General features: G+C 40.7%; 1 protein-coding gene across 1 annotated transcript; it reads right to left on the bottom strand.

Annotated features, from left to right (window-relative positions):
* Nucleotides 1–14,489: 14,489 nt before the first annotated feature.
* Nucleotides 14,490–23,847, bottom strand: LOC4348507 (uncharacterized). Its single transcript, XM_015759052.3, has 12 exons — nucleotides 23,443–23,847; nucleotides 23,265–23,366; nucleotides 20,266–20,346; nucleotides 19,737–19,846; nucleotides 19,507–19,642; nucleotides 19,339–19,437; nucleotides 17,562–17,667; nucleotides 17,111–17,427; nucleotides 16,840–17,022; nucleotides 16,515–16,712; nucleotides 15,342–15,659; nucleotides 14,490–14,967 (listed from the first exon to the last, which is right to left on the bottom strand). Exons 1-12 carry the CDS (start codon nucleotides 23,800–23,802, stop codon nucleotides 14,875–14,877), a joined length of 2,103 nt encoding a protein of 700 aa, XP_015614538.1. The 5' UTR covers nucleotides 23,803–23,847; the 3' UTR covers nucleotides 14,490–14,874.
* Between the last annotated feature and the right edge of the window lie 3,993 nt (nucleotides 23,848–27,840).

The following is a 27,840-nucleotide window of genomic DNA, read 5'->3' as shown; positions in this document are numbered from 1 at the left end:
GGCCTCAGCTTGCATGTATGGATATCTATGCGCATGTCACCGGACGTTAATAACAATAACTTTTGTAAACGTTAAATAGACATGTATGCATGTGCTCCGAGGGACGTTTGATGCCTTGCTCAACAATAAGTGTGGCCGAAGGGGCGCCGGCTCGGCTATGCCACGTCGGGCGTTTTGCTACAGTAATACAGTGCCCGCGGTGATGATTTTTCGAAAAAGCCCTTCATTTTGTGTAATTCGATCTAGGTCCCTCGCAAATAGTATCTCTAAGACGTTATTTTATGTGTAGGACCTTATAAAATCCGGATATTCAGTGTGGAGGAGAGAAAAATTGCGAATTAGGACCGCGCACTGAAATGTGGAAGGCGAGGGGCTTTTTCCCAAGATGACGCCCACTAACCCTAACCCCCTCACCCCTAGCCGCCGCTGCCCCCTTCTCCCACTCGTCTCTCCTTCCCCCTCTCCCGCCGTCGCCGGCACGCGCCGCCTCCGCCTTGCCCTCGCGCCGCCGCGTCCACCGCGGCCACGGCCGCCGCGTCCACCTCCGCCGCTGTCGCGTCGCCGTCAGCGAGGCGAGCCGCCATCTCCGCCTTAGCCACCGCCGTCGTCGAGCGCCGCCGCTGCCAACCGCCACTTCCGGCCGCCGGCGTCCCGATCCGGCCGCCTTCCCCTCGCAGCACGCCGTCGCCGTCACCGAGCGCGCCGCCTCCGCCTCACGTCGGTGCTGCCGACCGCCGGGTCCGGCTGCCTTCGACGGTCGACGTCTGGATCCGGCCTCCGTGTTGTCGGGGCATGCGGATCTGACCGCCCGCGTCCCCTCCTCGCCTCACCCTCTCACTCTCCCTCTCCCTCTTCCTCTGACCGCCCCCGTCCGGATCCCACTTCGCTGCCGCTCTCCCCGCGACGAGCATAGGCACGGCTGCATCTTTCCGGCGGCGGCGACATCTTCTCGACGACGACAGCGTCTTCTCGGCGTAGGCAGCGTGGTTCATAGGAGAGCCATGGCTTTTGGAGATGAAGTTGCACAACAGTTGTGGGCGGGGAAGACCTGTGTCCTCGTGGGTGGAGCTGTCGAGAGAAATTTCACTATTGTGACCAGCAGTAGTTTCAGCGCTTGGAGGATTCAATCTTCACTGTCGGTCAGTTAATGCAATCTTTTATAGTCTCTTTTCCCCTCACACGATCCTTTCAATCCACTTTATTTGTTCTTTTGCTTGGTACAGAATGCTTAGATAATTTTTGGGGCCAAGAAAATAATTTGGTTCATGCAGGTACAATCATTTGTTGGGAAATAACTTGTCGGATGATATTCCTTTCCACCTGCCATTTTACTCCTCAGGTAATGTCTTGATTCGTGTATATACTAGCTGCTCGATGAAATTCCCTTGAGAAATAAGTATTTACTATGTAACTGCTTTTTGCAGACAAGAAAGGGAGTAATTTTTGGAAAGATAAGAATGGGGAACTTTCATTTTGTGTTTCATATTCGCATTTATGTGTATAAAAGTTTATAAAAAGAAAGAAAAAGTAGTTTTGAAGGGAAAAATTGTGTATGATGAAACATTTAGTTTTCGCGAGTCATAGATTTCGCACCAATATTTTGAACACAGCCTTCATAAATTGACCTCTCCCAATTTTGCATGAACTTCTCGGGAACATGGTTCTATTGTACTGGTAGTGATAGAGCAATTTTCTGTTGAGTAATGCATAACTTCTCATTGCAGATTACATCTGTTGTCGTGTTATGCATTTGGTGTGTTGCTGCAAATCCTGGTGACCCTGGCATTTTCAAGTCGGCAGAGCATCCAAAATTGAACAAGGATGGAAGGCGATCCCAGAAAAATTCAGATCATGGGTTAAGTCAAGGAGGAAAAATGTCAAGTGATGGATTTAATGCTGTTTATAACAGCGAGAAATTGAGCAACATGCTTGAGCTAAAAGATTCACATTCCTAGCCCACATTTTCTGAAATACTTTGTTTCCCCTTTTCCTGCCTTTGCAAAAGATGCTTCCATGCGGATCATCAGTCATCTGAACAGCACATGAGTGAAGAAGGAATGTTCTTCTTCAGCTTGTGTGCGAAGCAGAGGTATGATCAACTGATGTTCAGAAATTTTAATTTTCTAAGGTTATTGGGGTTATTGGCCACAAGCTCCATTTGTTGCACTGGTCTCTTTTAATGATGTGTCAGTACTTTAGATTATAGTGTGACATGTGCTGGTAAATATAAGCCAGTAGGAGTATCAGAATAATCAATGTAATTTAGAAACAACTATGGTTAACTAGATTGCATTCATACAAGAATCATGATTGTTATTAGTATCAAATATTCATGTAATTCCAAATTATAAATGATTGTCCACGTGCTGTGCATATGCGTACTCCCAAAATAATCAAATCAATTACTTTATCTATGCAAACAATGTTTACTTCCAAATTGTTCATACCAGCACTTTCTGGTTCTACATGTTTTATAGTTGTGTGTTGAAAAGTATGAAAGAGCCGGTGCAAGCTTTCTAAATGCTGAATGCTAATGATTTTGGCCTGTCAAAACATTTGATGGTATCTTCAGTGATTGCACTATCTTATGGGTGATACATGCTGCTAAGACTATGTAATAGGCTGGTCCTGAAGAGTGAAGAACAGTAAGCATTGTAGAGTATGTGACAAGTGTGTCGATGGCGTTGATCATCATTGCAGAGTATGATACACTTCTTTTGTCTTTCCTCTAATAGCTATACCCTCAGTTCTTTTAACAATGAAATGTATTTATTTTTTCTAATTACATTGTCCTCTCGTAGTGACTCAACAATTGCACAGGGAAAAGGAACTACAAAGGGTTCTTCGTTCTAATGACTTGCTGTACTCCTTGTAAGTGGACATTCCTCCATGGGCTTACAAGGATGTAATAATACCATAGATATGACAGCTAACCTTGCAATAGTGCTTGCATAATTATATTGGCCCTTATTTGAGCTGAAACCATCATGTAATTAAGTGGCTATTGCATGCAGTTAGCATTCTTTTCTTTCCATGCCCCTGTAATTCTGGTTGATTATTGACAGGTTTCCATGGTTTGTACACCTTGGACCAGCTTGTAATGCAGTGGCTGTCAGGAGCCCTTGTGCTGATTCTCTGCATTGTGGAGCGAGGGGAGTTCTCCAGACAGATTGTTTACAAGTTAGGAAGTACCTTCTCAACTGTAGTGTTTATAATTGTTGTGGTGAGTTTTGATAGAATTTTTCCTTTCTAATGTGTGATGGCTGCACAAAACGCTACAAGAAAATTTACTGGTTACATTTATTATTTTCTATCATGATCCTACTTAAGCCGTGTTTAGTTCCTGAAATTGGGGAGAAGTTTGGGGGAAGTTGGTAGTTTGGAAAAAAAGTTGGGAGTTTATGTGTGTAGGAAAGTTTTGGATGTGATGTGATGTGATGAAAAGTTGGGAGTTGGGGGGAAGTTTGGTGTGAACTAAACACACCCTTAGAAAAATTTACAATGCCAATATGATTTGACTTTTGCGGGCCACCTGCACCGTACTAGCAATGATTGCAACTATGCCACTTGCTTACCTTTTGTGTTTCCATATTCTTCTTATCAAGAAGGCAAGTTTTCTTTTAGCTTTTTTTGATGTTGTGAATATCACATAGATATGGGTTAGTGGGACTTGTAATTTAACTCTTTTTCCATATTATTTTCTTTTATTAAACTGCTCCAAAAAGTGGTATGTCTGGCCACCATTGTTATAATGAAACTTGAGTTTCCATTTCCTTCTATCCATCGCGAACTATCACATAGTTCATCTATGTGCACCTAAACTTTATTTTCTTCTTCCCTGTATAACTGTAAATTAAATCACTCCCATGTTTTTATATTTATCTAGGATATTAGTACGTATGATTACATCATAGCTTTAAGAGAGCAAGACGAGGATCAACAGGAAGAGATTGCTGGGCACCAAAGTCCGTAGATGTGTATTATTAGCTCTGTTACTGGATTTAGCACTGCAAGTTTTTTGGTCCGCTTCATCGTGGTTCATGGTGCACTCCACCACGATTGTTCCTTGAAGATCAGGTATGTTCATGTCTCACTTGTGTCAAGAGTTAGATATAATGAGAGGGAGCATCCTGGATTTGCCCATAGATGCATAAAAACACATATATAGCTAAATACGATGAAACATGCCACATGGTAAGATGGAGTGTGTGATGCTGCTGTCTGCAAGACAGATAATGAATTTATTATTCAGTTTATGTTTTCACTGGTCAAATTTGTTCATGCTCCTGTATTTTCATTGTCAATATCAGTTAGCTGTAGTATTTTTTTTTTTGTTTGTTGCAAGTATTTCAACCACCTTGGCCTGTTACCAACATTACCCAAATTCAGTAGCTTTACCCCGACTAATAAAAAGACCCTGACAATCTTAATAAAATTTCAGACAACTTAACCCCTTATCAAAGACTTTTTCATGCTTAATGGTTATTTTGTTCTTGCACAGTTTGATGTCATCCCTCCAGAGATTGGCATGCAACAGAACTCAGGGAGTAAGAAAACAAAGGAATACTTTTTCTTAATAGCATGCACATAATACATATTACTATGTAAATGACGGCTTATGCATCTTTTTCTGGCTAAAAACGTCGTCTTTTTCAGGCCATGTGCAACCTAGCTGAGCCGCCGGCTGTAAGGTATAAGTCATGTCTCCTCTGCATCCCTCTCTCACTACTCTGGTTGTACTGCACTGCTCCCAACTGAAAGCTTTGAAATCGAGTGGAAATGTGTATTGATTTCATTGCTCTGGTTATGCAAAATATTCATTGGATGAAAATCATATGCGCAGATCTGTTTTTAGTAGTAGTTTCACAGGATCACAATTCGACCAGGATTTACAAATATCTCTTTTGAAATTAGTGGCCATGACCAGAGGAGTTACAAGCTATGGAAAAAACTATGAATCTACACAATTAGTCTATCTGTTCATTGAAAATGCTAAAGGACTGGTAATGTTAAAAATATTAAATGGAAATATATTGTAGTTTGCGTACTTTTCATTCAAAATTTATGCCTTGCCATTTAATTGGTGCTAGGTACCGTATATGGTAAATAAAATTTTTAGTAGTTTTGTATGTACAAATGAACATGTTCTTGGAAGCATATTATGCTAAATAGATGTTCTTGATCCTGGTTGTCTTCTAGGTGCATGTCCATTAGTAAGCTAGAAGTATGTTTTTAATCTGCAGTTCTAGGGAGAACAACCAATATTGGTTCTACAGGGCCAATCTGCAGCCATAGCTGCAGGCTTCCGTCAGTGCTATCAACAAGAACATGCTTATGTAGGTTGTTTTATTTTGCCTCGCTTTGTATGGATTAGTTTCTTTGATTTATTCATCCTAGCATTGTTTGCCACATCCATTTTAACTTGTTTTGCCTTATTTTTATTATTGACAAATACAACAGCCATGTAACCAATTTAAGATTTAGTTTCCTGTTAGCTTTGAGATTTACTAAAAAATAATACATTACCTCCTGACAACTAATGCATTTAGGCCCAGTAATGAATGTATCCTAGGGGCACTGATGTGTCCTATTTTTCATATTCACTGTCAAAATAAAAAAAAATGCCTCTGTTCTATTTTTTGGTTGTGCTGATGGTAATATGCTTTTATAACATAGATATGCTGCATTTGTGCAAAAATTAATTGTTTTGGAAGGTATCACTGAAAAAAGGCATTTCAAATTGCAGGTTTGAACTACTGCCCTCTGATTGAACTTACTGCATTTTGTTATTAAACACCTCACTCTGAGTTTATTTGTAGAATTTTCCAGTCTAAACTTAGATATCTCTTGCTCTAATTAGCGAAGATAGTTTTAGTTGTGATTCTGTTAGGTTTTTGTAATATACACCATGAGGCAACTCTAGGCTGTGGGAAGACCAAGCAGTAATACATTTTCTTTTGATAAGGAACGTTCAGTGACTCAATTTTAACCAGTGTTGTGACCTATTATTCGTTATAGGGGATGAAATTGTTACCAATGGGCATCTGCTAGAAAGAAACCAGCGTGTAAACTCTGTGGCGTTGCACTCCAGGTGTTTGTGGTTTTGCCTTATGTAGTAGTTTGAATTTTGCTTTGCGATATGGTGCTTGCAGGGGCTGATCACTGGAGGTGTGATTCTGTTTGCCAGTTGAGGGAAGAATTCACACGCTTCTGTTCACTGAGGACATCTTCTCAACCTATTGCTTCCACCGATCATCTTTAATGATAGGTGAGCTTTCTGTGTACCTGTGTTTCATGTGGTTAGCTCTCAACCAAAGTGGAGTTCATTTTTTGTTCTTCTATACTGTAATAAGAAGTGACTTGTCTTATTTTAATTTGGTTTTGGGTAATTTAATCTTGAGAACAAAATGCGTTGCAATAGGACTCGAGAGATTCATATGGTTCAGAAGTATACATATGATTGTATTATTTTTGCCATTTTATATAAAATGTTCTCTATATCTCTGAATTAATCAAACCCATGTTTTTAAGACTTTCTCAAACCCATGTGATTTCTGAATACACTTGTTGAACTGAATGTATGAAATAGGTAACTGCCCATCTATTCCTCTGAAATTATACTGAAATATGAATTAAATAATCATGCATGCCATGTCCCAAACAAAGGACTCTTCCCCTGAATTGCGGTCTTAAAAGTATTGTATCACAGCAATACATGGAACCCTTTTACAATTAGAGGACTTCGATGAGTGGAAGTTATTTACTTTTAAAATACTTAAAAGTATGTCTAATCATTCATACGTTCTTATTGAATGCAATTAAGTTTGTGAATCATTTAGATTATTTTTCTTGACTATGCAAATATAAACTTTATAGAGGATTATCACCTTTACTCTGCCCTATTTCAAACCTAGGAAATTGCATGCGTTTCTGCAATAAGTGAATTGCTTAATGTGTGTTTATTTTCATTAGTGAATAACATTATAAGGGTGCAGAATTTATATTTCTGTGCAAACACATGCATTTTCGGTAAAACATTTATTTGATAGTCTGAAATTACATCTTATATAAGTAAAACTTTGAGCTGAAACGTATCTTTCTAATCACCAGGTTTCAAGTCAAGAAAAAGTAATTCTTCCACAGTTTTATGACTATTATCCTATTTGTTACTGTTGGGCCATTGATAATCTTCCTTCATGTGCAGCTTCGGCGATTCCGGTAATTTTTGCGTTTTGTATATCTATCGTAGCTTGCATCCTCACCAAAATTTGGTATGCTCTCTATTTTCATGCCTTCATTGTTATGGGATATGTTGCATTTCATCAGTTCATTTTTACACAAGGGTGTGGAACTACGATCTGTAATTGCCTTCCTGTTCTTTTCCTTTTGGCATTGGTTCAGATTAGCAAAATGCTGCAGTTAAGAAGCTCAAGAAAAGGTTCAGTTCTTCTCCTTCCAGTTCTTTTGTTTTCGAAATTACTATCAGAAAAAAATGCAGGTGCTCATGTAGCTCTCTCTGGCCAAGAACACTGCTCTCAAACTGATTAAATGTTTTCAGACATGACCGGTAACTGAAGAAAGGTGGAGATGTTCTTTTCCTTTTGGCATTGGTTCAGATTAGCAAAATGCTGCAGTTAAGAATCTCAAGAAAAGGTTCAGTTCTTCTCCTTCCAGTTCTTTTGTTTTCGAAATTACTATCAGAAAAAAATGCAGGTGCTCATGTAGCTCTCTCGCGCCAAGAACACTGCTCTCAAACTGATTCAATGTTTTCAGACATAACCAGTAACTGAAGAAAGGTGGAGAGAGGTTCTTCTTATGTTACTTGGTTCGCTCTCTGTGCCCACACTGCAAGAGTGCCACCAATATCGGCCAGCCCTCACCGTGTGACCTACTACTGCTTCGATGCTCTACTATCTACATGCCATTTTTGGTATGTTTGTTGTATGACTGTTTGCATGGGCGGTAGCGCGAGCGGCGGCGGCGGGCGGGCGGTGGGCGGAGGCGTGAGGCGAGGCGGGGGCGGGGTGGTGGACGGCGGCGTGCAGGGGTGGGCGGTGGGCGGCAGCGCGAGGCGAGCACGGCGGCGGAGGCGTCGAGGCTGAAGCCCAAGAGGTGGTCGGCCACGACACAGGTGACCGGCGGCACGGCGTCGTCGTCGTCATCGCTGGCGGCACGGTTGTTGAGGTCGGCGAGCAGCTTCCTAAAGTGGGGGAGGCAGGTAGTCATGGTGGCGTCGGCGTCGGACTCCGGTAGGCCGTCCGGGATGGTGGCGAAGAGGAACCCCGGGATTCCGGCCACGGCAGCGGCGGCGGTTGTACTCGCCGTCGCCGCATGCAGTCGTCCGCCGTCAGCGCCCGCCTCCTCGTCTCGCGCCGCTGCCTCGTCTTGCGCCGCTGCCTCGTCTCTCGCCGCTGCCCACCGCCCTGCCCCGCACGCCGCCGTCTGCCCATCCGCCGCTCCCTCTTCTCGCGCCGCCGCCATCCACCGACACCTCCGCCGCTGCATGCAGCCGTATGCCGTCCAGCGCCCGTCCACTCGTCTCGCGCCGCCACCTGCCCACCGCCCGGCCCCGCGCGCCGCCGTCCGCCCGTCCGCCGCTCCCTCGTCTCGCGCCGCCGCCATCCACCAGGAGGCCCCCGAGGTCGACGCGGCCGCGGCGCGGAGCCCCCTGGCGGCTGCCGCCTCGCCTCACCTCGCCGCTGCCCGCGCTCGCTGCCTCTGCCGTCGCCGTTTGAACTCTGAAGGAGAAGAGAGAGAGACAGTGAGGGATAGAAGAGATAGAAGAGAGAGAAACTGACAGGTGGGGCCCACCTATTTTTTAATAAATAAGTTGCTGACTGAATTGCCACGCGTACGCCACGTAGACCAAAACCACCGCGGATTGGGTCGAGGGGGGTAATTCGTCCGGTTTGCATAGTTGGGGGTGAAGAATGTCCGGTTTTGTGGTTCAGGGGGGTAATTCGGACGACCACGATAGTTCGGGGGGGTAATTCGTACTTTTTCCTTTATGTTATTATGCGGTCTGTGTGCCAGAACTGTAGTTAGAAAGGACCACTCTTGCAAGGATATTTCTCCACTCTTGCAAGAACCACTCTCGAACACCAACGGATTAAATTAAATTTTCATTTACTCGATTTTAATCGTACAGTGATGCACGAGTTTGCTTTGGATTGGCTAGATTGGAAGAATGCTCTCGCTAACTGTATTATCTGCGTCTTCCAGTTATGGCCAAAACAACTTACATGAAAAGTCACATATTGATTATTCTTCCACAATCTGTGATCCTTTCAGGCGCGCGAATGAGTTCGCACCTACTATTGAATTCTCTTACTACTCACCCATCCGAGGTACTCTTTCTGGTTGTCCCAAATCAAGTTTAGATTGCCTGCAGAGATAATATGGCACCAGATATTATCCATTCTAGGGTTAATGCTGAATTCTGCATCCTGGTTTTTGTTTTGTGCCACTCTGTTGCATGTGAACATGTTCGTCTGAAAATGGGGTTTGGAAGGATGAACCATCAACATATCCGCTACATTTATTCTTCGGTGAATAGCTAATATTTCTTCTATCAGTGTTAGCCACGGAAAATCAGATAGGGCAGCGAATTCAAAATGTAGAACCCTGTCCTGCTAAATAAAGTAGTGCTTTATTTTTACTACAGGTGCATTACTTCTGTATTTATTCTCTTTTTATTTTCATCTTAGCAAATAAGATACTGATGATATGACTTGATTATGTGGATCTAATCATTCATTTTCAAATAATGGATAAACTTGCATGTATAGTGTATCTATAGATATGTATGTATGGCTAAAACAAAAATCTAAATTGGACTGTAGAATGAACAGAAGAAAAGCCAACAAAGAAGAACTCGCTTGTAAGATGTACTGAAGCAAGAGATGAAAATAAATGTTGTGATTGTTGTCATAGTGAATGATGATTAATATTCTCAACTGTACTTCAAATTTTTAAGGAAGTCAAAGTTTGATTTTTTTTTTTTGGGGAAAATTCTGATGATGACAATAACTTGCATGTTTACAGTACCATTTTCTGTATGCTATTTCCAGGTGATTGTTTGGAAGTGGCATGCACAGGAGAGATTAATAAACTGCCAGAAGAGGAGATGACATATATCTGATTGATAGAATTGTCTTTAGTGTACCATAATTATACTTCGTCTTTAGAATGTTGCTCCGCCTATGTGGGCCGTTCGTCCCCATAGGGTCATGCCAATTGCCAAAATTGATGTTGGGCGTTCGTTTTAGGCTCATGTTGTTAGTGTAAATGTGGTACACTGATAGAGATGCAGAAAGGGTTATTCTGTAAAAATGGGAGTATGGGTTGGTCCTGTTGGACAGGGTTAGTACCATCAGAGAGGATTCTGGCAGTATGTCAATGTAGGCATCATTCAGTTATTCTGCTTTTGAAAGAGGAACCACCTGTCAGGGAAAAAAAACTGGTGCATGACAAGGGGAAAAAAGTAGTCGCAAAGAAAATTCGAAAGCAGTTAGGTTTAGACGTAAAACCACAGTTATAGTCTCTGGTTGACTTTACTAAAAAAGAGGAGTGATTTTGTCGTAAGAATGTTAACTGAGAATTTTCTATGTAATGCTTGAAGCAAGCACACACACGTGTGGGCTGCTTACTGATATATGAAGATGATAATTCTGCCATTCGTGTGGTGAAGCTGTGGTGAAATTAGAGGAAATGTTGATTGCTGGAATTGTGAAGAGAACAACTTGTTATAAACCTTCGGGATATGCGAGTGCATTTTCATGTTACAAACTTAGCTAGCCAATGTAGCACTGGTGCAATGGGCTTGTTATTATTCTTTTTCGCAGATCTAAATACATAATTATTTAAGGAAAAAAATATTGGGGCATGGGCTCTTAGTGTAAAAAAGAAACTCCGGTTAAAAAACAGCTTTTGAGGTTGAGTAAATGTGAGTCAAATAAAATTAACTTGGCTGCATTTCCTTGTTAGATTGAAGTGTTTAATACTGAAGAAACTGATCAGTCACAAGGAGGCTCCACTGGTATGATGTTTGTGTTGTGCACTTATTTTTATCCTTCAATTTACATGTGTTATTTTAGAGCTGAACTATTTTTCCTGGCGTATAGGTTAAATAAATCATGGCAAATACTCAACAAGGAGTCTCTCATCTAAAGAGTATTCGCAACTAACTGTAAATCCATTGACTAGATGATACCACTGTTGGCTTTGTATGTATATGTTGGCTTTGTATGTATATGTTCTTCAATAAGTCAAGCACAAATTAGTGAATGATCCTTTGTCTCTAGCCTTGTATAAATGTATAATATATGAAATCTACATGTTTGCACAATTGTGTACAGGCGGCGCGTCATTGGCGCGCCCCATCATCTAGTATATTTTAAGTGTCTTAGGACAGACATATTTTCTGTGAGCATAGTGCGAGAGTTGCAGAATGAATCTATGTCAGAAAATGGAGTATATCTCAGACAATTTTTATTCGTAGCTATATACATTTCTAGACGGAGGCAGTAACTTGCTAAAAAAGAGGGCTGACGCCAATATCAAAACTGGGCTGTAGGCTTTACCTAAGTCGACTTAGGCTAGTGCAAACCCTCCATCTCAGCTAATGTCCATAACATTAAATTCATTGTCACATAAGAAAAAATATGATGCGATAAGAGAGTTAATAAGTTGGGAGGTAAAAAGATAAACATCTCTACACATTAACCAAGAATTAAAACAAGGGGATAGGTAAATAAAATGAGAGACCAAAGAGGTGATTGGATGAGAATTTAATTTGAAGACACTATCCATTGGGTGTATAAGGCCTGTTTAGGCCGGAGCTTAAGATTCTGAGAAGCAGCTGGTTTGTAGCCAGCTTCTAAAAATCTGGAAAAGTTTGATTTCCCAACTTCTGGCTTCTAGGGCATGTTTGGGGGAGCTTAAGATTTTGAGAAGCAGCTGGTTGGTAGCTAGCTTCTGAGAATCTGGAAAAGCTAGGTTTCCTAGCTTTTGACTCCTAGTTTATTTTCTGGATTCTACAACTATAGCTTCACAGAATCTGGACCAAAAGCTTTATTATTTGGGGGAGCTTCTGATTCTGGGAGAAACTGCAGCAGTTAGAAGTTCATTTTCTAGATTCTACAACTACAGTTTCTCAGACTCTGGACCGAAAGCTGGACTGTTTGGAGGAACTTATGATTTTGGGAGAAGCTACAACGGTTAGAAGCTCCTCCAAACAGGGCCATAGTTTTATACATAGTGTCTATATGATATGGCAAGTATGAAAACTACTTTATAGTTTCTGGGTTGGGATTACCCATTAACTCACGATTAATTAAGTATTAGCCAAAAAAAGCTTTAAAAAGTGATTAATATAATGTTTTAAAACAATTTTCCTATGGAAACCTTTTGTAAAAAACGCACCGTTTAGCAGTTTAAAAAAGCGTGTGCGTGAAAAAAAAGAAGCAGATAAGTTGGAAAAAGAGGGAAATAACACAGCCTTAAGAGCAGGTAGAATAAGGTACTTAAGCCTGCGATAACAGTGATTTTTTCGATGAGCGGGAGAGAAGAGAGGGTGTGAGCCGGCGATTGACTGCACACGCGCTCTAAGATGAGCAAAGCTGCACAGGTCTCCTCCCTACTGGCTCACGTGGTGGTTACGGGGTCCACATGAACGGCAAGACGGAGCGATGGCCTGCAGGGGCAGTTCGACGATGGCCGGCAACCATGGCGTTGGGAGCTTAGGGATGAAGCAGCTCGACGGGGCAAAGCTCGATGGCGATGTGAGAAAGCTTGAAGATGGCAGGCGCCGGCACTCCCGCTAGCAAAATGTAGCGGGCTGTCATTCATCGTACTAGTTAATATCACATCCTATACTACTATATTATGGGTGTATTCAGTTCATGTCAAAATTAAAAGTTTGGTTGAAATTGGAATGTGTGACGGAAAAGTTGAAAGTTTGTGTGTAGAAAAGTTTTAATGTGATAAAAAAGTTGAAAGTTTGAAGAAAAAATTTGAAACTAAACTCGGTCTAGATAGCTATATTTTGAAACGGAGAAAGTAGCAACTGACGCCGGCTCTGCACTCTGCTCGTAGCCAGAGAGAGCTGATCCATCCTCACTAGGCTGCCTATGTAGTATGTAGGCACGTGGCAGCGCCAAATCATGCAGGTGGTGGAAGAAAGGCAGCGAGCCGGCAACGAGCTAGAAGACACGTTGGATGGGGAAAATAAAGATTGAAAAGAAAAGAAAAGAGTTGGTGCTTATTGTATAAGCTAATTTTAGCACTATCTCTAATATGCTGATATGGCTATTTTAGGAGCCATTAGTCAGCTACTATTAACTTGCTCAAGTGTTGTGGACCCGGCCCCAATTCAGAAGGGGGACGCGGGCTGCTGAGTGCTGAGCGGTCGACGTGGCATGGGATTGAATGAAAACTAATAAACGATTCATCCTCCTGGTTTTAGGGCCTGTTTGTTACTACCCTGAGAAAAAGTCGTCTGGCCGGAGACATGCCTGAGACTATTTTATAAGTGTTCGGTTGCTACCCTGAGTCTCCTTCCACCTTCCACCTCGTCTGGCCTGATGCAACTCAGGCATGAGATTAGCCTGTGCCAGGAGAGGCTCCAGGCGCGGCAACGCTTTGCATTAGCACCATAATCCCCTTTTCATTGTCACTAGGCTGCCCGAGGCTGTCGCGCCGTGGTCACCGCCATGAAAACTGCACACAGAGCTACTGAGTACGCCGCCGCTGCCATCGCGCGAAACCGCCGCAGCCACACGAAGCCCATGTCGTCGCCTGCCGGAGTGACGAGGTGGTGACGGACGGGCAATTGCGCGTAGGTACTCGTTATATAAGATTTATCAGGTGATTTACTGTAAACCATATATAAGAAGAAGCCCCACAAGCAAACGAGGAATCAGGCCAGGGCTTAAGCTTTTAGGCGTACCTCTATAAATCATGTAAAAAGAATACCACACTTCTTTTTTTTTCTTTTTTTTTCTTTTTTTTTTTGGAAATGGTTGTGTTTCTACTTCCTACAAGATTTGCCTTAGGCTTGTCATGCCTATTTGGTCTAGTTACCCTACCAAGTACCAGCCCTACCAATTCATTGGCCTTTTTTTTTGGGCAAAATTATATACCTTTATGTTTGGTTTGCTACCAACATGGACTCAAAATGTAGTGTTACGGTGAAGAAACTTCTCGAGTGACTAAACGGAGCATTGGCACTGCTACCAATTGTTTGTCTTAAATCCAAACTAGCATATATACCATTTAAGTTGCTGAAAAAAGGATAGGGCACCATTCTCATCACGTCGCAATATGTATCACCACAAACTTGCCCTCATTTCCAAGGCCGTTGGATTAATTCCACTTTAAGACCAGCAACAAAATTATGCGAACGGATTTCCCATCTTGCGCATTGGAACACCTACAAGCCCACAAGAATATAATTCCGTAAATCCACCAAAAAGAACAGGAAAATCCAGTTCCAGTAAAACATCATATTACTGCCATAGTGCTAATAATCATATTGTTACAGATTTTACAAGATGCAAGTATGCAACACAGGCAATACACATGTATTCTCATAGCCTAATTGCTGATGCACAAAACATAAAGGCAAAGCTTTGGTGATCCTCATTGCAACGATCATGATTTACTGCTGCGACGCAATCCTTTCATGCCTTGGATGAGAAGTGTGAACCGGATTATTTTTTCATCTTTGTTTCTGTATTACATGGAAGAAAACGTAGTGGACAAAGGTACTGGGACCAGAAACCTAGTTCCAATAGAACTTCATATACAAGAAAAGTATGAACAAATAATTGATTTCTAAAACAAATGAAACGTATCTGATATTTACACAAAGCACTACGAAAAGATCTGTTGGATGACTTCCTCGGCATTCCCACCATATTGCATAAGCAGTTGGATCGCGTCAGCCCTTGGCAAAGCAAGAAATTCCTAAAAGAAAAGATAAAAGAATGAAAAATATGTAAAATATATTTGATTAATTCCTTATAAGTTTACATGTGCAAGTTATTGATCCCATGCCAAACCTGGGAGTAAAACATATTCTGACAATGCCTATGAATATATTCTACTCTGAATATATTCAGTTTTAGATAATCAAAATCTGAACTAGTCCCTAGCTAGCTTAGATTATTATCAGGTATTACAGGATTAACCACAAATTAATGCCAAATTGAAAATAGTGTAAAGTGGCGGAAGGCTGAGAAGGAATATTTAGCAAGTGTTTATACCAAAGTTTATCCTAAGATTTATATACATGGTGTGTGTCAAACAAACAAAAGCACCCAAAAGAATATGTTACTTACCATGACCTTGAGTATGGCGTTTTCATCACAGGTAACTTCTGATGACTCCTGAGGGCTACTACCTTCATCTAGCACCTTGCCACTAGAGCATGTTGTGATTTGAGAAGATCCATTAGCACATTCATCTGTAAGAACCTTGGACATATTGTGACTCCCCGCAGATGGATCAACCTCTTTTAGAGAATCAATCTTCAAAAAGTGCTCAAAACGGTCCTTGCACATCTGAAGCTTAAACCATTCGCTGTGCGTGTGAAGTGTTGTTCTAATTATCTTCATTAACTGAGGTTCTTCAATACCAAGCCTCCTGCTCATTGCAATCTTCAAAAGAGACATGCATAAAGCCCACAATATCATTCAGCTTCTGGCAAGTGTCATAGCAACTGGCATGTGTAGCAAGTTGCAAGGTAGACACCGCATTATGTGGAATAAGCACAATGTGCACTAAAAAAGATCTGAAGTTCTGGATGATACTAGCAATCTACTATACTTTTATTTTAAGAAAACTGATGGAAGAAAGAATAAATCATAATTGGATTAACATGATCAAAAGCACTGGAACCATCAATTTTACATGACATAAGGGTAATTGCATAGCGCCCAATGAACCAAGTACTCCCATAAATAGTATACACAGATTTAACTACTATTTTCACATCAAGTTCGCTTGATTGTTTGTGTTAAAAAGAAATTTTAGGCTCATCGAAATAAAATTATCCAAAATAAGAGCTAGAACTAGAAGTTCTCAGCCAGGCAAAAAATACAGACTAACAGAGTGAGAAATAATCCAGAGATAATGGATGGGGCACTGCCCCAAAGGTTTTCAAAGTTGACTCCCATGAATTCTGGTGGGACGAACAAAGTAGATAGGTAAATCCTAATTTAAACTGTTACATTACATAGATCAAAGTAAAGAAATAAACCTCAAGATAAAAATAAATAAACCTTGAGAAAAAAATAAAGAAATAAACCTCAGGCCTTGTTTGGTATGCTTGGCCTTTACTGTGATTGTTAGTCCACCACAGGAATGGATTATACCATATTTCTTTCATGCATTTCCACCAATAGTAAAAAAGTTGTAGTCTACTACCATGGGTATTCAATATAAATACATTAAATTGAGAGGCAGAGCAATTCCACTTGCTAATAATAACAAAATCCAAACATTAGCCATACCTGGAGAGAACTTGCAAGAACGGGTAATGAAACTGACTTTGTGAGTACATCTTCACAGGGTTGAATTAGTGTTACTAAAGTTTCCTTCAAAGGTTTCAGTAAAGCTTGGTTACTGGCAGCAAGAGGCCCCAGATGAGTGGATGCAACCTTGAGAGCAGCTCCGTGATCACCAGAAGCTACTAGCTTAAGAAATTCAACCTGAAATGCAAAACATTGGTGAGATATCGAAGGAATTGCTTCTTACTTATTAGACTTGCATGCTAGTTCTGATCATATCAGGGTTCCCTATCTTTTCTTTCCTGGTCGTGAGTCAAACAGGTCTCACCTGTTTCAGCTGAAATAGAAGAATAGGGTTTTTCAAGAAGAAATCAGGATCCATGTTGTTTATCTCTTCAACAACTTTTGAAGCCATTCCTTTGCGTGTGAGATCCCTCATCTCTAAAATAACTTCATATTTCTGATCTTGATTACATCTAGAATCAGGCAAACCAGTATCTGCCATCAAGTCCTAAAACAGGTACAACCATCAATAAACCTTTTTTTTGTGAACAGTATAGGATTCTGGCTCAGAATAATGAATATAAAACAAATCTTACTGGTTTAACTATCATATCATCTTCATCCATGTCAAGAGCAGAACATAAAATAGCATGTTTATTTGCATCCAATGGGGTCTCACAACCATAATCCAGATCATCTACCCGTCCTCTCCATCTCTTCCGCCTTCGTTGCCCCGATGCACTACTTCTAACCCTACGTAATCTCCTGGACCAGGAATCATGATGGGAAGTATCACTGGTGCTACAATTTCCATTCTGATTGTTAGTCATTTCAAAATCAATCCGTGTTTCAGTACTGTCTTCCTGTTTATCTACGAAATTGACATCATTACTTTGGTTATTGCTTTGCAATCCTACAGAACATGCAACAAAACAGTTTGCATTAGTGCTACATAAAACCAAGAATAGCAGTTAACTGAGCATAAAACACAACCAAAAAATTGCTTATATGAGTTGATCAAAATTGTCAGCTAGCAAGTGTCATTACCAGGAAGGACATGGGAACCACCTTCAACTATTCCCCTGTATATACAGTACTCGTGTATAAGTTTATCCAGAAGTGGCAGATCCAGCTTCATTCGGCACAATTCATTCTGGCATTATTACAGAGAGTTAACTTAAAGATATTGGATATCAAGGAAGGTATATGTTAGCAATGGTTGAAACATAAATGCATTTTATTTCAAAAAAAAAAAGCAAGAACATAAAAAATAGAAAACTAGGCTCATTCAGTTGCATCAAACAACATGCCACAAAATGCAGATCATACTCTGTCGGACATTGTATTTCTTAAAATAATCAATGATAATGATGCAACCATTAATATGCCAATCAAATTAACTATTGGGGTCTCTTGCCATACCTTACACTATCAAGATTCAATGAAATACAACCCACACATATTAAAATTGTGCACACCAAAAAACACAATCATTACGGGTGTGTCCAAAGCACCAAATTTGAGGGGGAAACAGAACATACTGAAGGGAAAAAACATCACTTTGATCTTTATGAATCACACAAGACAATAAAATCCATATGGAACTAAAAACAAAAAATACTTAGAACTATTTACTGTGCCGCAACATTCAAAAGTATCACATCCTAGCCCCATTTCGTTATACCGGTCTTGTGCACAACATGCAAGCATTCGTGATACACACTTGTTACTTGTTACTCAGTAACTCAGGGAAAACAAGTAGTGTTCTTTATTGGCAGATGTTTACAACAGACACAAGCAACAGAAAGCAAATTAGAAGTTACTCTTGACAATATTAATATACTCATAACAGACAATATTAAAGCATCCTACTAATATAGTATCAACAGGTACAATTCTCAGAACTCTGGTGGACATTTGACGTTTCCAAACGCAGGAATGAACCCGCAGTATGGCATGTCCATTGACCAGGTATGGATAGCATCAGGCACACCTTATACCAAAGAGTTATGGGCTTGGGTTCATAGAAGGGTAATAAGTGCCAAGAGAATGGCTGGACGGCATCAACTTGTAGGGGATGAGAGGAGACTATAGATTAGGATTAATAAATTTAGGAAGAGATAATAGATTGACTAATTTGCATTGCTTGATTGCTAATGGATATGTGCTACCCTTTTTTAGGGGTTCACATGGCCATGCAATCTATGATACCCATGTAATACATCCAAGAGAAATCCAACTAATAAGGAATCTAATTATTCTTAACTCTATTTGCCAACTGATAGATAATCAGCAGGTCCACGTGAACAGTACTTGCCAATACAGTACCACTGGTCTGTTCACATGACTAGTAATTCTTGCACATAACAAGTTGAGCTGTGACTAGATGTGAACTTGTGAGTTATGAACTTGTGAGTTATGATTGGGATTATTTGCATCCATTTAGTATTTTATATACTGCAATTCAGTACCATCATCAGGCAGGCATCCAGATTTTTCTCTTCTTGGGACAGGGATGAAGCTATTGACTGGTGGGCATTGTCAGCAACTTGAAACTTCGCTTACGACACGTTGGGAACTGCTTGCTGCTCATACTAAAAAGTAAACTCTGAAATGGATTCCTGGCACAGCAAGGGCAATTGTCTATTGTCTAAAATCATAGGTGGTCAGGTGGACTGAATAAATATTTATCTCTTAACAGTAATACAGTACCCATTGACAATAATAATATTAATAGTGTATTTACATTACTTTAAAACTAGAAAAAGGGCAATTCCATATCATAGCTGAACTCCATACTTAAATTTTAAATTTGCAATACAACCTGAAACGCTTGAAATAAATCTCCTTTCGCAAACTTCAAACTGTCAACAGCCCCTTGTCTTGTCAACTCCACAGCATGTGCTAGGGCTTGCACATCTACCTGACATTCAAATATTAAAAGTTTGTACATGGAGCATAATATTGGTAAATCATTATAAGAAGTGCTTGCCTCATCAAATGGTGGCGCTTCTAGCGAGCATTCCTGAGGAACTGCAGGTGGATCACGGTCATCAAACAGCAGCCTTTCAGTCAGATTAGATATAGGCGAAGAAATTCCTTGGCGCGAGCAAAGTAGTTTGTGGATGCTTTTCAAAATATTGTATGATTGTCAGAATATTGCAGAGAAAGTAGCCTAAGAAACTACTGTTAAATGTCAAAATGGTGTAGTGCGCAAGCTACCTTATCAAGTACCGTAATGTCATTGATAGAATAGGATCATAAGCTTGTAAATGAGTTCTCAATATGGATGATAGCAATCCAGCAAGCTCAAATCGCTTCTTTATAGACCACTGCAGAGCAGAACATTTTAACCAGATGAAATATGTTGTATCTTTCGATAAAAAAGTGTTGTATCTGAAATAAGAACAGCTTTCCTATAATACACTAAAAAGTGTTCAAGGATGTAAATCAACAAACTCTGTAATTTTAAACATAGTTGAGAGAAGCAGTGGACATGGTATACTCGATAAAAGAATAGTTGGTAAAATGGTAAAGCATCCAATCAATGAAAGATACAACTCTGAAAAAGAGAGATAATAATAATTACAAGCTTTTTTTCCTCTTGAATCTATTAATGTCAAAAGTACATGAAGTTGCCATGTAAAGAAGTTAATATGCTCAAATGAAAATGCTAAGAACAAGTTAAAAAGTTCACATTCTTCTGTTAAAAAGCCTGCAACACATAACATGGACAGATGATCATGCATACCTCATTTGCTACAGGGGATGATTGATCATCTTTGTCATATATCAATACTAGCAGTATATGCTTGAACTCCTCATAAGCTTCCTTCAGAGCATACCAACATGTCAAATTTCCAATATTCATTATGAAAGATCCAAACAAACAAAACAAGACTACTCCTTCAAGTCATAAGTATTTGACGTTTAGGACAAGATTCAGTCAAACTGTTAAATTTTGAACATCAATTTTATATTAGAATAATTTTATAAAATATAATAAGTTTATGATATTATTATAGTACTTTTAGAGGCAAATCTATGCATACCATTTTCTTAAAACTAAGCATTTGAGGAATTACTGATGGTCAGAGTTCCAAAAGTTTGACCAAATTTGTCCTAAACATCAAATATTTCTGGCATGAGGGTGTACTATGATCTTGAACAAAAATTAGTATACATGTGCACATTCAAATGTCACAAAATAGTCTGAAACCTATCTGAGTTTCCATAGCTGTGAATTGTTCACATCATCACATGAATGCATATCCTTTTGTACTAACATTACAGGTTAATACCGTTAGTTAGCGTCAACAATATGTGTTTGTCTATAATGGACACCAACCCATTCTAACATGCAAGAAGTGCACCAGATTGATGCTATATTATTTTTAAGATAAGTGCAAGGTTAGTGCATAATATCACCCGCTAGAAAGTAAACATGCAACAGGAAAGAAATGCTATAGAATGATAAAGGTGACACTTACATTATTTCTAAGATAAGTATGTGGTAAGTGCATAATATCTCTCCGCTAGGAAAGATGTAACATGAAAGATAATGCTACAGAGAGCGATAAAGTTTTGTTATCAACATATAAAACTTAGGGCTTCCCGTTTTGTTTTAAAAAACCAGGCCTTTTCCTCTCAAGAAAACACCCCTCCGAAATATGCAACAAAGCTCTTGGACAGACCTTGAAGTATGCCATTCAGTAGGCTATATTGCCAACCTTGGCCACTGCATTATATCTTGCGAAGCTCGAATGCTTATGCACTTATTATGTAGGTAGACAGCATATTTGAAGCATAAAATGCATTACATTGATAGGTGACTGAATACAGGCAAATTGAAAAGTTTAGCAGGAGGCCATCCATTTTAGTACGTTAAAAGCCAGTGAATGAAAAATCCAATCTGTATATCTCAATATACTGGGTCCTCAATAAAAAGATAACTACCCTGCCTCGTACATGATGACCATAGCTTCATGCAGGATAGGGGCCAGAATCCAAATGTACTTCTTTTGGCCAAACCTGGTATTTTTGGTACTCCCTCTGTTGAATTTAAAGGGGTGCATTTTGATTTCACAATGTCAACTTTGCATATTTTGACCAAAAATTAGTCAAATTAGAAGTACATGTAGTGTACTAAAATTTCAAAGTGTTCTCATATTGGTTCCATAGGTATAAAGAAATCAATGGCCAAGGTTTAATCTGCACAATTTTTGAAAATAAAATGCGCCTTCTAAAACACAACAGAAGCAGTATTTATGTTTAATGTAGACCCTTATAATATATTTAAAAACTCCCGCCACCAGGCTGGAATAGGCAAGAAACAAGATGTTATGATAATGAATTTTAGAACCACATCAAGTAGGACCATGACATGGTACAGAGCCGTAAGTCCATAACGATGAGTCCATTGAATAGTATTCACATCCTCATTTAGCAATTAGCATGGCCTTTGTGCTTCTTGTAAGCAAAAAGAAGTATAACTAAACTTAAGGTAAGTGAAGAGAGCTCTTCCTGCCTTCTAATATAATTCCAATACATTAATTTACGGTAACAAAAATGTATAGCTGTTTACAATGAAAGAGGGTCAAGTGAGTATTTCAGCAGGTAGGTTCCACATGATACCACCTTTCTGTATGATTGTGGTACAAAACATGGTAGCGGTACAGTTTTTTGACATGAAAGAAGATTCAGTCACAAACATGGTAGATTGGTAGCAGTATATTCTCCTATAACTCTTTTGGTTAAGGTTAACCTTCAGTGGTGCCTATATGACTTTTCCAGCCTAGGCATACATCAGGACCTAGGAGGCAGGCAAGCACCTAACTAAGGCCTAGGAGAACACAGGGCCCAACAACAAATACCAGTAAAGCAGTAACTACTGGTTGAGTGGTGTGCTATAGTGATTATGTTAATACCTTTATTGGATTATTTTATGATAGTCAACACCAACGCTTTGTTTGAATACACAATGGATTGCATATGGCATAAATTGAGACATATGATACCGGCTCCTACTGCTGTTAGCATGAGAAAGGCATAGAAACTGCCCAACCATTTGGTAAACTCACTAAGGCAACTGTACTCAAACAAAACACTAAGGATATGCTTGGTACTTGGCCATGAGGAGCAACAGGGAGCTGAGAAGAAAACTAGCCCGTGGAAGCTATGCTTTCCTTGCCTTGTCCAACCATTTGGTTATTTCACTTTGACAACAAGTTTTTGCTAGTTGTTTGGTTCTTACACTAGCAAAACTACCTGGCAAGCATGATTGGTGATAGAGCTAACTTTATGATAGTATCGCAAACAGTAACTCAGGTATATACACCTCCATGTCATGTGCTACTGGCCAAAGTTAGAATCCTACTTGGGAACACACATTCAGTCATTCACCTTATGTTTGACCGCCACAAAATTGTGTTAAGCAGACTATTAACAAATGTTTGCTGGTTAACAAATAGCTGCAAGCCCAATCGCAACCTTCATGCACTACTCATATGATCCAACAACTTACATATGGTGACTAGTTAACTCAATCCAAGCCCGACCAAATCAAAAACCAGTGAATGAACACTAGGGCCACACAAATGGATGGCATGCCGCAAACCACTGGGTGAGGGTATCCCAGCACCAAATTCACGATCACCTACATAATTTGGCTCCCTAAACGTCCCCAAAATGGAAGCAATTACAGCAGTTTCAAGTGAGAGGAGGAGAATATGGAGGCGAAGCATCACTCACCGGGTAGGCATCCAGCGCACAGGGCGCCAGTGCCGTGCGGAGGCAGTCCAGCGCCGCCTCCCTGTCCGCCTCCGTGCCCCTCCTCACAAGCTCCACGAATCTCTGCAGCGAGGAACAAAATTTAGACGAGCGCGCGCAGGGATGGGCACAGGAGGAACCGGAGGAGAGGCACGGGTACCTGCTTGTGGAGGTGGAAGAGGAGGCGGTGGTCGAGGAGCGCGGCGGGGGCGTGGGCCCGGAGGAGCGCGAGCGCGGCGTCGACGTCCCCCTCCTCGAGCGCGGTGCGGGCGCGGCGGATGAGGAGGCGCGAGCGGTAGGAGGAGGACGGCGAGGGCGCCGAGGAGGAGGAGGAGGTGGCGGTGGTGGTGGAGGACGAGGACGGGGAGGAGGGCGGCGACGGGGAGGCCGGCGGGAGGAGGAGGCGGTCGGATCTGGCGAAGTCGAGCACGAGGGCGTCGAGCGCGTCCCAGTTCACCGGCGGCGACGACTGCGTCGGCGTCGGCGGCGGCGGCGGAGGAGGTGGAGGCGGCGTGTCCATCGCGGTGGCGTGGGGGGAAACAGGTGGGGGATGATGAATGATGATGGAGGAGGAAGTCGGTGGGAGGGCGTGTACGTGTAGCGAAATGGAGGTGCGATAAGCTGATACGCTTCTAGCAAAATGGGGGTAAATAAGTGATAAGTGTGTCATGACGTCCACCGCTGTAATTTCAGGGATTATTTGTATCATAAGATAAGTAATATTAAGGCGCTGTTTAGTTTCAAAAACTTTTCGCAAAAATATCACATCGAATCTTTCGATATATGTATAAAACACTAAATATAGATAAAAAGAAAAATTAATTACACAGTTTACATAAGAATTGCGAAATGAATCTTTTGAGCCTAATTAATCCATGATTAGTCATAAGTGCTACATTAACCTACATGTGCTAATGGCGGTTTAATTAGGCTCAAAAGATTCGTCTTGTGGTTTCCAGGCAAGTTATGAAATTAGTTTTTTCATTCGTGTCCGAAAACCCCTTCCGATATCTGGTCAACCGTCTGATGTGACACCCAAAAATTTTCATTTCACCAACTAAATAGGCCCTAATAGTAGGTTTATTGGACAAGCATAAATATCCAAAAGATAGGATGTGATGTAATCTTTCCATCACGGATGTGACATTGGACAAGATCCACTTAAATGATGATAATCAAGGCATACAAGAAGAGGGGCAAAAGCACGGGAAGGAAAGAACATCTGTATTAACTTCCATACATAGTTTTAAAAAATCGGACCGGACCGACTACCAGAAAAAAACAGAACTAGGGACCTTGGCGGCTCAGTTCAGTAAAAAGACCGTCCCTATAATCAAACCGGTAAAAAACCGATAAACCGGTCGGATTTTATGGGAACCGGTGAACCTGTGGCGGTTTCTGAAGAATCGAACCGGTTTTAAATTTGTCTATTGTAGGATGGTATGATGGCAGTATGAATTTATTATGTTACCACGCTATATTTATTTATTTTTATGTTGTGGTCATATAATAATAATAGATATACTGGTTTATTTATGCATATTTTTACAGATTTGTGATGGCTCTATATTTAAAATAAAGCAAATAAAATATAATACTAATAAATAAAAAACTGATGTTTCGACCGATGAACCGACGGCCAAAGTGGATCAACCCTAGTCTTGTTTTTTTTTACTATGCTTCCATAACATCTCCTCCCTCGTTTTTCGTATGTACTCTTTTTCAAACTGCTAAATGGTATATTTTCTTAAAAGAAGTTGTTGTGAAAAATCGTATTGATCTATTTTTCAAAATAAAGCTCATGTGCTAATAAGCTGTCCTGTTTTCCCAAGTCATTTAGCCGAACATAGCCAAAATTGAGTTTGGAAGTAATTTTTTCCTAACCGTGAACACATTTACTAAACTGTTAGACATTTTTTCAACTACTTTTTAAATAGAAGTATCTTTCAAAAAACCAATTAAACCACCATATGATTTATTTTATTATATTCCAAGAGGAGTTCTTAAAAAAATTGATTATTATAAATTACGTTTCTTTTGGTAAGGTGATGAACAAAAAAAAGAAGTATAGACTTACAAAATGGGGCATTATATATCAGCCAAAAGATCAGGTGGTCTTGCAGTTCATAATTTAGAATTTCAAAAGCAAAGTTTATTGAGTAAATGATTATTTAAATTAATAAATGAACAAGGTGTTTGGCAAGACTTATTGAAAAGATAATACTTAAAGAATTAATCAATTAACCAAGTTGAGAAGAACCAAGGAGATTCCCATTTTTTATGGGGATTTATGAAAGTTAAGAGTATATTTTTAAATAGGGTTAATTGATCCATGCCATTCAAATTTGCCTATTTAAAAAAATATCATTACAATTCGTCTATTTATAACCATGTCACTGAAATTTTACAAAATTAGAACCATGACACTGCCGTCATGTTTTCCATCCATCTCCTTCCTTTTTGTCTTCTCCCTTCCTTCTTTCGTCTTCTTCCCTCTCCTCACCTCTTTGCTCGGCGACGGCGACGACCACCACCATGTCTCCAGCGCCGCTGTGGTGCCGATGTGGCTCCTCCTGCCAGAGAACACGGCGGGTGCTACCGCAAAGCGAGTTCTCCACGGGGAGCACGGCACGACGGTCCATAGCGCCACAGCCAAGAACGCTACCTTGGCCAGAGCGGTCGAGCCCAACGGGCGCGCGGCCGTCGTGGCGAGGTTAGCACTGCGGAGGAGCAGAATAAGAGGGCGCGGTAGCGGAGTGGGCGAGCATGCGGCCGGCGTAGACCAAACTAACCCTAAATCCTTGTCTCCCGCTCCCCAATGGCAGCGCCAACGGTGGTAGCCAATAGCAAGGACAACAACACCCTAGCCGCCGCCGCCCACAGCAGTCGTACTAGCCCTACCTTGCTGTGGCATCCGCATTGCTCGAGTCCAAGCCGTGCACTTGCGCTCCTCCGCCGCCACCACTAGCTCTGGCTCTGACTCCGGCCCCATGGTAAGGGAGGATGGTGCGGCCATGGTGATAGGCTTCGACGCTGCTGCCGCGGGTTAGGAGGGAGGAGATGACGCGGAGGGAGTCGTGCTTGGCAGCGGCATCAACTTCTCCACCAGCTCCGTCACGCTGATGAGCGGTAGCCAGGAGAACAAAAGGGGAGAAATGAAGGAAGAAAGAAACGGCAGTGACGAAGAACGTGGCAACGATGGCATAGATTCCATTTTGTAAAATTTCAGTGGCAGACATTTTTCTGAATACACAAATTTGCAATGGCATGGATCTAATTAACCCATTTAAATATGGGTTCCTGGGTAGATAATAATGGCGAACAACTAAGATTCTTGGTAGTTAATAATGGTGAACAACTAAGATTTTGGGTAGTTAATAATGGTGAACAAGTAATATTCTAGAAGGATAAGTGGATAGGAAATACTGATGTCAGGGTTACGGATAAGGCATACCTCCTATACTTGAGGTCGTGAGATATATGAATACGATATATCCTCAAGTATACGGGAAAGTTACCTCCGAACTAAGAAAAATGGCCGATTTGTAAGGAAACTGGCTTCTTGAATAGAAAGTGTTAGAGTCCTATTCGGAGGAGATATAGGATTTGTGATCCCGTACATAGACAAGTATCTTCGAGTTCTACTTAGAGACCATGATAATCCACGGTATAAATACAGGACCCCTCGAGGGATGCAAGGCAACGAATCTCAGCTCAAGACACCCGCCAGAGTAGAAGCAATCCAGAGGACTCGAAGCGAACTCACTAGTGGATCTCGTCGAGTCGTTCCCGACAGGGATCTCACTGGTAATCTCAGGGTTCCACTATTCTCTATTGTAATCTCTGTGGTTTTCCATATTCCCATATAAACTGGATTAGGGCTATTACCCCACGAAGGCCTAAACCAGTGTAATCTTTGTCTCATGTGTGCTTGATGTCGTATCGTGTAGATCCTCGTACCAACGTACCCAATACCATCAGAATACGGTCCGCGTGTATCACCTGCGGATAACTTCCTTTAAGGATGGATACCCGTCTTTGTACTTTATAGTTCGTAGGAGAAACTCTTCAGTTGCAAATATTATGAGTTTTGTTTCATTGAATATTTCTTTCAGAAGAGTATTAGTAGGCCAAAATTTGGTCAATTGGCATAACTTATGTGGTTCAATTGTGCATATTCATTTGACAGAAAGGAATGACATATTTAAATGTAATTTTCATCAGAATGGTCAATTCCTAGTTCATTCCATGTATTTTGCTTTAATTAATAATGGTTATATTAAGAGAAACAATATTATCTGAAAACTTAAGATGTCTATTAAGATTAAGATTTGTACGTGGTATATGCTTAAAGGAGTAGTGCTAACTAAGGATAATTTGTCTAGGATAAATTGTAATGGTAGTATGAGATGTTGTTTTTTATTGAAAAATGAGACAATATATCATTTATTTATAGATTGTCATTTTGCCAGATTTATCTGAAGATCAGTACAAAATTCTTTTGGTTTATATCCTCTACATATCATATCTCATAACTTTGAAAATTGGCTTGTGGGTA

This window comes from Oryza sativa, chromosome 10, assembly GCF_034140825.1.
Source record: "Oryza sativa Japonica Group chromosome 10, ASM3414082v1".
Lineage (NCBI taxonomy): Eukaryota > Viridiplantae > Streptophyta > Magnoliopsida > Poales > Poaceae > Oryza > Oryza sativa.
This window is presented reverse-complemented; position numbering and strand designations above follow the sequence as displayed.

What these genes read in the sequence shown, in the direction of transcription:
- LOC4348507 (XM_015759052.3), bottom strand. Translation starts at nt 23,802, where the DNA reads ATGGACACGCCGCCTCCACCTCCTCCGCCGCCGCCGCCGACGCCGACG. An exon ending in CATCCCCTGTAGCAAATGAG is followed by an intron (nt 19,847 to 20,265) that starts GTATGCATGATC and finishes TCTGCTCTGCAG; the next exon opens with TGGTCTATAAAGAAGCGATT. An exon ending in TTCTATTTCAGCTGAAACAG is followed by an intron (nt 16,713 to 16,839) that starts GTGAGACCTGTT and finishes TTTGCATTTCAG; the next exon opens with GTTGAATTTCTTAAGCTAGT.